At 42.0% G+C, this 11,838-nt stretch overlaps 1 protein-coding gene across 1 annotated transcript; it reads right to left on the reverse strand.

Annotated features, from left to right (window-relative positions):
• Positions 1–6,054: 6,054 nt before the first annotated feature.
• Positions 6,055–10,978, reverse strand: LOC138869651 (uncharacterized). The gene is made up of 6 exons (XM_070147283.1): positions 10,478–10,978; positions 9,666–10,375; positions 8,480–8,864; positions 7,627–7,855; positions 7,314–7,475; positions 6,055–6,080 (listed from the first exon to the last, which is right to left on the reverse strand). The coding sequence occupies exons 1-6, from the start codon at positions 10,976–10,978 to the stop codon at positions 6,055–6,057; spliced, it is 2,013 nt and encodes a 670-aa protein (XP_070003384.1).
• Between the last annotated feature and the right edge of the window lie 860 nt (positions 10,979–11,838).

Below are 11,838 nucleotides of genomic sequence, written 5' to 3' on the forward strand. Positions count from 1 at the left end.
CATAAGCCTTATATTCAATAGGGACCTGTTTCGAACCTCCATAACACTAGCGATGATACAATAACCACTAAATCCACATAACTAAACACCCGAATCACCAAATCACAGCTAATACCAATGGGCACACACCCCACAATCTAAAACTCAAGAAGCACAAAACGAAAATGACTGAATATGGAAAGGGAAACACATAAGGAAACTATCAAACAAGCCCGACGAGCACAAATTTTTTATAATACTAATCTACAAAACAATCTGACAAGAAAGAATTAAAGCATATAAAAGAATCACAAGGATCTCATACTGATATAACTCCTGCCAAGGTACACAACCCGGTCTCAACACATCAAATCACATGAAATCACGAGGGTTCAGCCCTCAACTCTGAATCACAAGTAGGGTACACATCAAACCAGCTGGATACTCTCACTAGATCAGTTCCATCAACAAAATTACAATACGTTTTGGCTCCCACACCAGTGGAGCATAAACATCATGGCTCGTAGCCAAAAATACTCATAAATCACATCAAGCCTACCGAAAAGGACACAAGAATTTACTACTAGTCTCATAACTCTCAACAAGGCATAGAAACAGACGATAGGCACGACTATCACTCTTAGAACCTCCCAACAGGGTAATTGATCGGGTCTAACCCTACACCACTACAGAGTGGCAAGAGCGGTCGATGCAGCTTTTACCCGAGAAGGTTGGGATCGAATCCACAGGGAGCTAATATAATGTTTGGAGTTGGATTCCTATCTAATCTAGCAGTGTGTAGTGCTCTTGATTACACTTTCAATCATTCTTGTTTGTTTTTTACTTCTAATTTTATACTATTGATGCACGAAATTAAGCTAAGTAGATATTTTTGTAGGGTTTTCTAAATGGGTAAAGAGGCACTAGGGAAGTGACTTACTCCTAGGGGAGTATCTAACGGGATATAGAACTTAGGGCAATAATATTATAGTTGGGATTGTGATATAGCCAATGCACGAAGCTACTCACTCTACACATCTCGGTAGTAAGAGTGACGTTGCCCTAATTGGCTTTCTCAAGCTCAATTGGGTGTTCAATTTGTGCAAGCAATATTGGCTCAAATCAGATATTATTATCTCTAGGTTTAGCCCTTTAATAAGGGCTATCAATCTTTTGAATACACCCCAATTTCTTGTTGGCCTGAATTTCCTAGACTTAAACTTTCTTTCTCAAGAAGAGCCTAAGTAAAAAAGGTACAAATTAGTATTTGCAACCACTAATTCAACATAGAAAGCATAAATCAGGCCAAATATCAATCACCCATAAATATCTAAGCCCTAAACTAAAAGACCCATTAAATACCCATACTAGGGTTGAGCCACAACCCTGGCTAATGGGTTTAGCTACCCATAATTGAAGAAGAAATCATAGATTGAGATGAAGAATAATCTATAAATTGTAATTACAAGATCTAAGATTAATTGCTAAATAAGCTACAAAATTACTCAAAATCGACAAAAGTCGGCGTTTATGTGCTCAGTTAACATAAGATGACCTAAAAATTTGAAAAAGTAGTATTTATACACAGCTAAATTTTTTGGACAAAAATAGCCCTGACAGAGGTACCGCTGACAGCGGAAAATGGACCGTTCTAGCGATGAGGCTACCGCAACCGCGTAAAATCAACCGCGAACTGCGGTCTTCTAGTTTTAGCTTCAACTTTGGCTCTCTGAATCTCTTCTCCGCGGACCGCGGTAAAAAGACCGATGTCGCGGTAGAAGTACCGCAGTCGCATAAAATCACCGCGGACCACGGTAACTTGCAATCCCAGAAAATGCATCTCTCTGAACCTTGCCACCGCGGACCGTGATAAAAGGACCGCAGTCGCGGTGGGTCTTCTGCGTCTGCAGTTGATTTTCCGCTGTAGCGTTGCTTTGACTTGGCTTTGAACTTGTGCATGTTTCACTCCTTTTTGAGTTGGTTATGATATCCTTGTCTCTTCTTGACCAAACACTGCAAACAAGCACACCACGTTAGCTTTTGGGAATACTTGTATATATTTTTAATCCAAAATTCAAGCAAAAAGGAGCATAAAATAGACTAGAATCCCTAGTTATCAACTTCCCCAAACTTAAGTTTTTGCTTGTCCTCAAGCAAACAAAGTAATTCCCACATCCTCGAGATAAAAGAAAGAAAAATTCAGTTGTCCTAAAGTAACCTCATCAAGAATCAATTTGGACTAACAATTACTTTTAACTCAAATGCATTATCAACAATACACAACCTTTTAGCACCATGGCTATAGTGAGACACAAAAGCATCAAGAGTTGACTCAACTCATCAAGAAAACTCTTTTTGTTACATTGGTCGTTGTGGAACCCAAACTCATACTTCTTAACTCTCCATAAGCAAAACTCACTTTTAGATTGTAGCACTCAGAACGAGGATTGTGGAAAACACGCCCATCTCTCTCAAAGGAAGGTCACCAGTATGGCTCTAAGTACCATAAGCTTGCCCCTTATGTGAGTCACCACTAATGTAATCTCACTCAACTCAAGATCATATAGGGCTTTTTGTGAGAATGTAATGAAGGCTTTTAGTTTAGGGTAGGATATATTGGTCTAAGAAGGTTTCATCTTCCCTTAAGCACTTCTTTTGCTTCATTTTGGCACACATTTTCTAGACTCTTTAAGTCATTTACCTCTTCTTTAGGGTCTAGAGAGACACACTGTCACTCTTTGTTGTTCATTTCAATCCTTTTTCTCCTTTCTAATCTTTCTATGCCTCCCATCTTTTGCTTTTATTGAATCCCTTCATTTCCTCTACATTGTTCACTTTCTTTTTGACTTATTGGCTTTTCTTTCTTTTTCTTTTTGCCTTTCTTTTTATTCATTTTGTACATTTTATCACTTTTTCATTCCTTGTCTCTCCACCCAAACTTATGCTTTTGCCTTGTGCTAAGGAAGGATAGGGTGCTAAGAGAGGATCATTTCAGAACGGATAAAGGTTTGTATCATGGTTATTGAAAGAATAAGGGATATGACTCAACGGGGGGTTAACTAGGGATATCATTATTGGTAGTCTATGGATGTTTTCAAGTCTCAATTAGGATTAATAAGAGCCTATAATCACTTCTCAAGTCGAGCTTCACTTAGTATTTCGCCTAGAAAAACATTCAGGGCAAGTTCTAGACTCATTGGCACAAGACTTGAACTTGCAAATTAATACCTCATGACACAAGCTATAGGATTGCTAAAGAAACAGAGTCGGGGGCCCACAATAACCTTAGCTAAGATTTTAGCAACACAAATGGTTCCGAGAAACCACTCGATGATTGTTTAGCCAACACAAGAGTTTCAAGGTCATAACTATCACCATCCTATACACACCAATTTGTTTTTAACCATAAGATCAAAGCTAAATGTGTTAGGCCCAAGTGAAGCTTTGACTGAGGTGCCATTGCTCACTAACTACTATTTAAAAAAAATGAAAAGAAAAAAAATAGACTTAAACCCTTAAGAAGGTTGTCATGCCATCCATCATCGGGAAGAGCCACCCGGTTCATACAAACTCCACCTTTGGAAAGAACCGTGGCATTAAGAAAACTAAAGGCTTACTGATCATTGAAACTTGTAAAATAAGAAGTTATGAACCGAAAAAGAAGCTATTAAATGAAATAAGAAGCTATACTATTAAGGGATATTGCAAAAGAAGCTATGAAGTAAAATGCGGAAAGTAAACTGAATATGTACAAAAGGGGGTTTAGATGAATATACATAAGAGGGAATGAATATATACATGAGAGAGAGTAACTTTATATACATACCAAGATCAAAAAATAACAAAAAGTGAAATAAAAGGTAAAGTTATATACATACCAAAAATGAAAAATAAGCAGAAAGAAAGAAAATAGTGTCATAATTACAAACCAAATCATCAAAGTATCAAAGTAGGGCCACCCCCGCAAATGAAAGCTAGCATTGTCCCCAATGCTAACTAACTAAAAATAAACTCAAAAAGAAAGATAGAGAGTGAAGAAAACTCCATATGGATACTCCGTCTGCATGGGGTCCAGTGGTAGCATGGGTCCTATGACTGGATGGGGTCCTGTGGCTGGGCATCTGGATCATCTGTCTCGGGGGCCTGTGGCTAGCCAGAAGCAACACCCTCCATCTTCTCAAGCTCAATCTCTACATCATCCACCTGGGGAATCAATCTCCTCCTCTTTAGAGCTCTCTCAATCCCCTGCTCCGGAACCTGCTCTGTGTGAGCTGCTGGAGGCTGATCATGCAATAGTAGCTCCAAAGGCAAGTGGTCAGCTACCTTCATCTTCTCCACTTCACCCCTCAATTCCTTAACCGACTCCTTCGAGGCCCACATATTCTTCAACTTCTTTGTGTACTTGCTCAGCTCCTTAAGTGTTTTTCCTTGATCAACAAGAGCATCCATGATTTTGGTTCTCCAGGAGCTTTTTCTAGTTGTCTAGAAGCTCCTTGAGAGACTCCCTCTACTGAAGCTGGCACCTGTGGATGTGGGGGCACTAACTGGGTTGCCACTGAACTAGATAGCACAGACATCTTAGAAGTTGTTTCCTACATCCAGTTATTGATACTGAAGAGTGTTTGGCTCAATCGGTGGGCAGTCAATGGGTTTGATGAGGAGGATGGAATATCTGGAGGAGTGGAAGTAGCCCCTTCCGGAGGTAGGCTCTGGTATGGCAGTGGGAGGCTCAGAAGAAGTGACTACTACTACTGGCTCTTCAGACTGGCCAGCAGAAGTAGTGGCTTTGCCCTTAGATTCCTTGGCTTTGGGGTTGTACGGACCCTTGAGGCTGTACCATGAAAAGGGCATCTTGTGTTTCACCTTCACGTCAAAGTTTCTTTTCTCCACTTACTGATCTTCCAAGTACATGGTAAGGAAGTTTGGGAAGGGGTATGATTGTCACCCTTATTGACCACCCTGGTGATCGCCCTAGACATGATATTCCCGACATTGATCGGGAACCCTGCTATAATAGCTGCCGCTAATATCACCCGGGAGACCGGCAAGGTGTTTTCATGTGTAGTAGGGTCTAGCCTGCTGCATACAAAAGTCTCCCACCCCTTCGCCTCAAAGTTTAGGGTTTTCCTCAAGATAGGAACCCCTGTTTTCAACCATGCTGGGGTGGTGTCCGGGATAGCCAGGTATGATGCTAACCACGGGCGGGATGCCTCATCAAGCGCCACATTCTCCAAGTACAATGTTTCATCTTCCTCATTGAAGCCCAGGTATTCATTGATTGTCTTCCCATCAAACTTCACTTTCAAGTTTCGCACTTTAGTCACTTTGGTATCCTTCTTGATGTGGGAGACATTGGCGTAGAACTCCTTGACTAAGTGCTCATTTGCATCTGACACCCTACTAGTGAAGTAATCCCACCCCACTCGTGCATTGAATTGTTACTTCACGTTGGGGTTATGAGGTAGAAGGTCCCGCTCTATGAACTAGAACTCATGAATAAGTGACCTTAGAGGCCACCACTCCCGGAATTTGTGATATTCCAGCTCACTGACAAACCTTTTTTTGCCACACTCGGGGTTTCTAGTTCTTTCCACACTCGGGGTTTCTAGTTCTTTCCACACCCCCGATTTGGGTCACACCCCCTCCCTCTTCATCCGGTACGCCAACATCTACATCCTGTCCAGGTGACCAAGGTGTAGGTGAGGTTGAAGCTAAACTATCACTACTCTCTAATGATCCCTCAAACGACTCAGAAGAAATATGAGCTAAAGGACGAGCAGTAGGAGAGTCTGGAGGTGTAGGCTCATCTCTCAATCTATGCATCTCCGGGAAGTCGGGTACATAGGCTGGAACAGAATTAGACTCTAAGGCCTCTCGGGAGGGCAAGTACTCACTTCCCTCAAAATGGGAAGCAGCTCTATCTGCAGCTTTGATGATTTTTCTGGTTTCCGCGATTGTTTTTCGAACCGCTGGGGTCAATTTAATCTGTCCTCGTCTCCTACCCCCGGAGGACTCTGCTCTACCCTTTTGTTTGTCACCACATCCTCTAGATTTAACCATTGTTTGCAAGTGTAATCAGTTGAAAATTATTAGTGCCAATACTAGAAAAAGCAATGCAGAATATCAGTGATAGTGCAAGAACAAAACAGCATACCGCGTAAAATATATCGCGGTCGCGAAGGCTAAACCGTGGACCGTGGAAAATGCATCGCAGTCGCGGAAGTGTGGGATTTATACTACCCACTCTCTAATCCAGCAGCATCGCGGACCACGGAAAAAGGATCATGGCAGCAGTAAGTGCACCGCGAACCATGGAAAATCAACCACGACCGCAAACCCTCAAATGTACCTCTCTGAACTTTATCACCGCGGACCACAAAAAATCCATCGCTGCCACAGAGAGGCACATCTGCTAGCGGAAGTTGCTACCACTGACCGTGGTTATCAGGAGATTGGTCGTAGGTTCGAATCCTACTTGGGGAGATTTTTTAGTTATCACTTTTCTGACCTAGCGACCCCTATCCTTCTTTCTCCTTGCTGGAAAGCTGTTTATGAGCGGAAGGGAAGTAGAGGTAGAGGGTCCGAAGGAGATAAGAGATCTGCCGAATCACTCATGTTATGATCTTCTACATCCTGGGTCTTCCCGTTCCGTCATTTGGCTTATGTTCTTCATGTAGCATTCAGACCGAACGACTCTATGAAATTACGTCGATAGATCAAACAAATGACTGCGGACCGCGGAAAATCAACTCCGGTCGCGGTAGTCAAATTAGGGCTCATCGGACCTAGGGTTTCTAGTATTCATGCATTTTAGCATTAACAACACATTATCAATCCCACTTGGTAGTTAATAACCATTTCTAACTAATTGAAACCTAATCTAATTAACACTATGGAACCTTAAGTCAAAATTAAAAGAAAAAGGAAGAAGAAGTAAGAACTATCAATTTAAAAGAAAATAAGAACAAAATTAAAGACTAAGGATTGATTGGAATTACCAGATGTGAAATGTGAGACAAATGAAGTTCAGTTCTTGTGTTTGTGCAAATTAGGGCGTGGATGAACAATGTTCTATATTGCTTGAGAGTAAAATGATCGAAAAGTGTAAAAGGCTTAATGACCGCCTATTTATAGAAATTACCCAAGGGCCCACATAGTCTTACCTACCGCGGACCGCGGTTGTGAAGTTCAGAAGGGCTGCAGTTTTGAGACCACCGCAGACCACAAAAATGTTTCGCGACAGTGGTAAGTCACTGTTGATCGCGAAAAAATACACCGTGACAACGGTTGAAACTTCAAAGAACCTCCATTTTGGACCTTTTAGCACCGCTGACCTTGATCAATTTCAGCCTCCGCAGTAAGGCCATCGTGACCACAAAAAATGGAGCACGACAGCAGTCCAAACTTCAGAGAGTGCCAAATTTTCCAAGTTGAGTCTTGTACTGCATCAAACATCCCTATACATATCTCACAACCAGTTAGTCCAAAAACAAATCCTACACTAAGAAGAAAATCAAAGAAAAACAAAAAGAAAAACACATAGGTTGCCTCCCAAGAAGCGTCTGATTTAACGTCGCGACACAATGCAAGTTACCATCAATCACTTGAGATGGATCATTGCCACCACGTGGTTGTTATCAAACTTACCAAGATAGTGCTTGACTTTGTTCCCATTAACTCTGAAGATCTCACCATTTTTGTTTTTCAAATCAAGAGCACCAAATGGAGTCACAAGCACCACCTCAAAAGGTCCATTCCATTTTGACTTAAGCTTTCCCATAAACAGTCGTAACCGGGAATTGAACAAGAGAACAAAATCACCCAATTCGAACTCTTTGCCACAAGCATACTTGTCATGTAAGTACTTCATCTTGTCCTTATACAAGGACGAATTGGAGTAGGCATGAAACCGGAACTCATAAAGCTCATTAAGCTGCTCCACCGGAAGATTTGCTGCCACATCCCATTCAAGATTTAACTTCCTCAAAGCCCACATAGCCTTATGCTATAACTCAATCGGTAGATGGCAAGCTTTCCCAAACACCAACCGGTACAGAGACATACCAATCGGAGACTTGTAAGCAGTCCTATAAGCCCATAGAGCATCATCCAATTTCTTTGATCAATCGGTCCTATTTGCATTGACCGTCTTTGACAATATGCTTTTGATCTCCCTGTTGGAGACCTCAACTTGCCCAATAGCTTGAGGATGGTAAGGGGTAGAAACCTTGTGATTGACACCATACTTTGCAAGCAAAGTGTCAAATGCTTTATTGCAAAAATGAGACCCTCCATCACTAATGATTGCTCTATGAGTGCCAAACCGAGTAAATATACTCTTCTTAAGAAAAGCCACAACACTCCGGGACTCATTGTTGGATAAAGTCATAGCCTCAACCCACTTTGAAACATAATCAATGGCCACCAGAATGTACGTGTTGCCACAAGAACTTACAAAGGGACCCATGAAATCAATGCCCCACACATCAAATATGTCAACCTCAAGAATGGTGGTGAGAGGCATCTCATCCTTCTTTAAAATACCACCTGCTCTTTGATATTCATCACACTTCTTCACAAGGTCACTCACATATTTGTACAATGTAGGCCAATAAAAACCACAACTAGGCACCTTTGAAGCTGTCTTCGCCCCACCATGATGACCACCGTAGGGAGAGGAATGACAAGCATCCAGAATACTCATTTGCTCTTCTTCCGAAACACATCTCCGGATCATACCATCATTACAGATTTTGAACATATAGGGCTCATCCCAGTAGTAGTCCAATCTATCCTGTTTAAGCTTCTTCCTTTGGTTAGAAGAGAGCTCACACGGAACAATGCTGGTCACAAGAAAGTTAGCAACATCCGCAAACCAAGGCATGCTATTCACATATACAAAGAGAAGTTGCTCAATAGGGAATGAATCATTAATTTCGAGGCCATCACAAGACCTCCCCTCCTCTTACAAGCGGGATAAGTGGACCACCACTTGGTTTTCACACCCTTTTCGATCCACAATCTCGAGATCAAACTCTTGAAGCAATAAAACTCATCTCATCAACCGAGCTTTGGAATCCTTCCTTGTCATCATGTAGTGGAGTGTTGCATGGTCGGTATGAACTATCACCTTGGCACCCATGAGATAATGCCTAAACTTCTCCATTACGAACACAATTACTAACAACTCTTTTTCCGTCACCGTGTAATTCACTTGAGCATCATTCATTGTATTGCTTGCATAATACACCAGGTGAAACATCTTGTTGACTCTTTGACCCAAGACCGCTCCTATCGTAATATCGCTCGCGTCACACATGAGCTCAAAAGGTAAGCTCCAATTGGGTGCGGTAATAATGGGAGTGGTTGTCAGTTTGTGCTTGAGAAGTTCGAAAGCTTGCATACATCCCTCATTAAACACGAACTTGGCATCCTTTTCCAATAACTTGCACAAAGGATTCACTACCTTAGAAAAGTCTTTGATAAATCTTCGGTAGAACCTTGCATGCCCAAGAAAACTCCTAACCCCCTTGACTGAAGTAGGAGGAGGAAACTTTGAGATCATTTCAATTTTAGCCTTGTCCACCTCTATGCCGTGCTTTGAGATCTTATGGCCGAGGACAATGCCCTCCTCGAACATAAAGTAACATATTTCCCAATTAAGCACAAGATTGGTCTCTTCACACCGGGTCAACACCTTGTCAAGATTCTTCAAACATTCATCAAATAAGTCACCCACAACACTGAAGTCGTCCATGAACACCTCCAAAATGTCCTCCACCATGGTAGTAAATATGGTCATCATACACCGCTGGAATGTAGCCGGTGCATTACACAAACCAAATGGCATCTTAGAAAAGGCAAAGGTGCCATACAGACACGTGAAGGTGGCTTTCTCCTGATATTCCGGAGTAATCAATGTTTGGTTGTAACCTGAGTACCCATCCAAAAAACAGTAGAAGGCATGCCCAACAAGTCTATCTAGCATCTGGTCAAGGAAGGGCAATGAAAAGGGATCCTTGCAGGTCACTTTATTCAACTTGCGGTAGTCCATGCACACCCTCCATCCAGTGACAATCCTGGTGGGAATCAACTTATTTTGAGCATTGGCAACCACAGTCATACCACCCTTATTCGGCACACATTGCGCTGACGAAGTCCAAGAACTATCTGAGATGGGGTACATAACCCATGCATCCAACCACTTGATCAACTCCTTTTTGACAACCTCTTGCATAGCTTCATTCAACTTCCTTCGATGTTCCACGGAGGGCTTGGCATCATCTTCAAGAATAATCTTGTGCATACAAAAGGCCGGGCTTATTCCCCAAATATCGGTAAGAGTCCATCTAATTGCCTTCTTTCTCTTTTGGAGCACCGCCAATGTGGCATCTACCTGCATGTTAGTAAGACAAGAGGAAAGAATAACTGGCAAAGTTGAACTAGGGCCTAAGAATTCATACATGAGGTGTGGAGGCAATAGCTTCAACTCCAACACGGGAGGTTCCTCGATTGAGGGCTTTGTTGGTAGAGTCTTTCTATTCTCAAGATCCAAAGAGAGCTTCTGAGGCTCATAATAGTAAGAGCCCATTCCATGTAAAGTAACACACTTCACCCGACCTTCATCCTCATTGACATCAAGGTTCAACAACATTGCTTCTATAGGATCCTCCACATTGATCATTGCACTAGTATCATCAACTATCACTTCTGTGACAAGATCCACAAAAGAGCACACCACAATACTATTTGGCTGACTCATTGATTTGCACACATGAAAGACCACTTTTTCATCACCCACCTTGAAGGTGAGCTCCCCGGCTTCAACATCAACTAAGGCCTTCCCGGTTGCAAGGAAAAGTCTTCCCAATATGATCGGAACCTCATAATCGACCTCGCAATCCAAAATCACAAAGTTAGCAGGTAGAATAAACTTGTCCACCCGAACAAGGACACCATCAATAATACCAAGCGGCATCTTCATTGTTTTATCCGCCATTTGTAACCTCATTGAAGTAGCACTCGATTGACTAATACCCAAATTTTTGAACACGGAGTAAGGCATCAAATTGATACTTGCACCCAAATCGCATAATGCATTTGCAAAATTTGCACTCCCAATGGTACATGGTATGGTGAAAGCACCGGAGATCTTCAAGCTTTGGAGCCATCAAGTGCACAATTGCACTTACTTGGTGAGTCATTTTGATGGTCTCACAATCCATGGATCTTTTTTTAGTCGCCAAGTCTTTCATGAACTTGGCGTAACTCGGCATTTGCTCAAGAGCTTCCACTAAAGGAACATTGATTGATAAGCTCTTCATCGTGTCAATAAATTTTTTAAATTGGTTCTCATTCTTTTACTTCACAAGCCTTTGAGGGTGAGGTGGAGGAGGCCTTGACAAGGGAGCCTTAGCCTTGGGCACTACCATTTTCAGTATATCTATTACGTGTTCCCTAGACGGGTTCAAGTCATCTTGAGTCTCCACCTCATTATCGTTAATATTAATTCTCACTTCTGCATTCACATTCTCTTCACTCACTTGCTCATCAACCATAGGACATCATCATCTTGTACTTCAACCTCATCACTCACAATTTCCCTTTGTTTAGAGGTATTCACATCACTACCTCGACCGCTTCTAGTAATCATCGACATTGCATGCCCGGTGTTGTTCCCTCCTTTCGGGTTTACTACTGTATCACTAGGTACAACCCCTTAGGACGAGAATTCAAAGATTGCGAAATCTGGACAAGTTGAACCTCCAAATTCCGAATTGAAGTATTGTGGGATGCCAACTGGGCATTAGAGTCGGCGTTCTTCTTCATCATTTGTTCAAACATCATCTTAATCCTTCC

Source organism: Nicotiana sylvestris, chromosome 5 (assembly GCF_000393655.2).
Source record: "Nicotiana sylvestris chromosome 5, ASM39365v2, whole genome shotgun sequence".
In the NCBI taxonomy this organism is placed as follows: Eukaryota; Viridiplantae; Streptophyta; class Magnoliopsida; order Solanales; family Solanaceae; genus Nicotiana; species Nicotiana sylvestris.

Excerpts from the sequence above, each read along its gene's own strand:
- LOC138869651 (XM_070147283.1), bottom strand. The coding sequence starts at position 10,978 with ATGGCGGATAAAACAATGAAGATGCCGCTTGGTATTATTGATGGTGTC. Across the intron at positions 8,865-9,665 it reads CTTGACAAGGTGTTGACCCG|CATGCCTTGGTTTGCGGATG; the intron begins GTGTGAAGAGAC and ends ATATGTGAATAG. Across the intron at positions 6,081-7,313 it reads GGAGGCTGAAATTGATCAAG|TATTGGCACTAATAATTTTC; the intron begins GTCAGCGGTGCT and ends TGCTTTTTCTAG.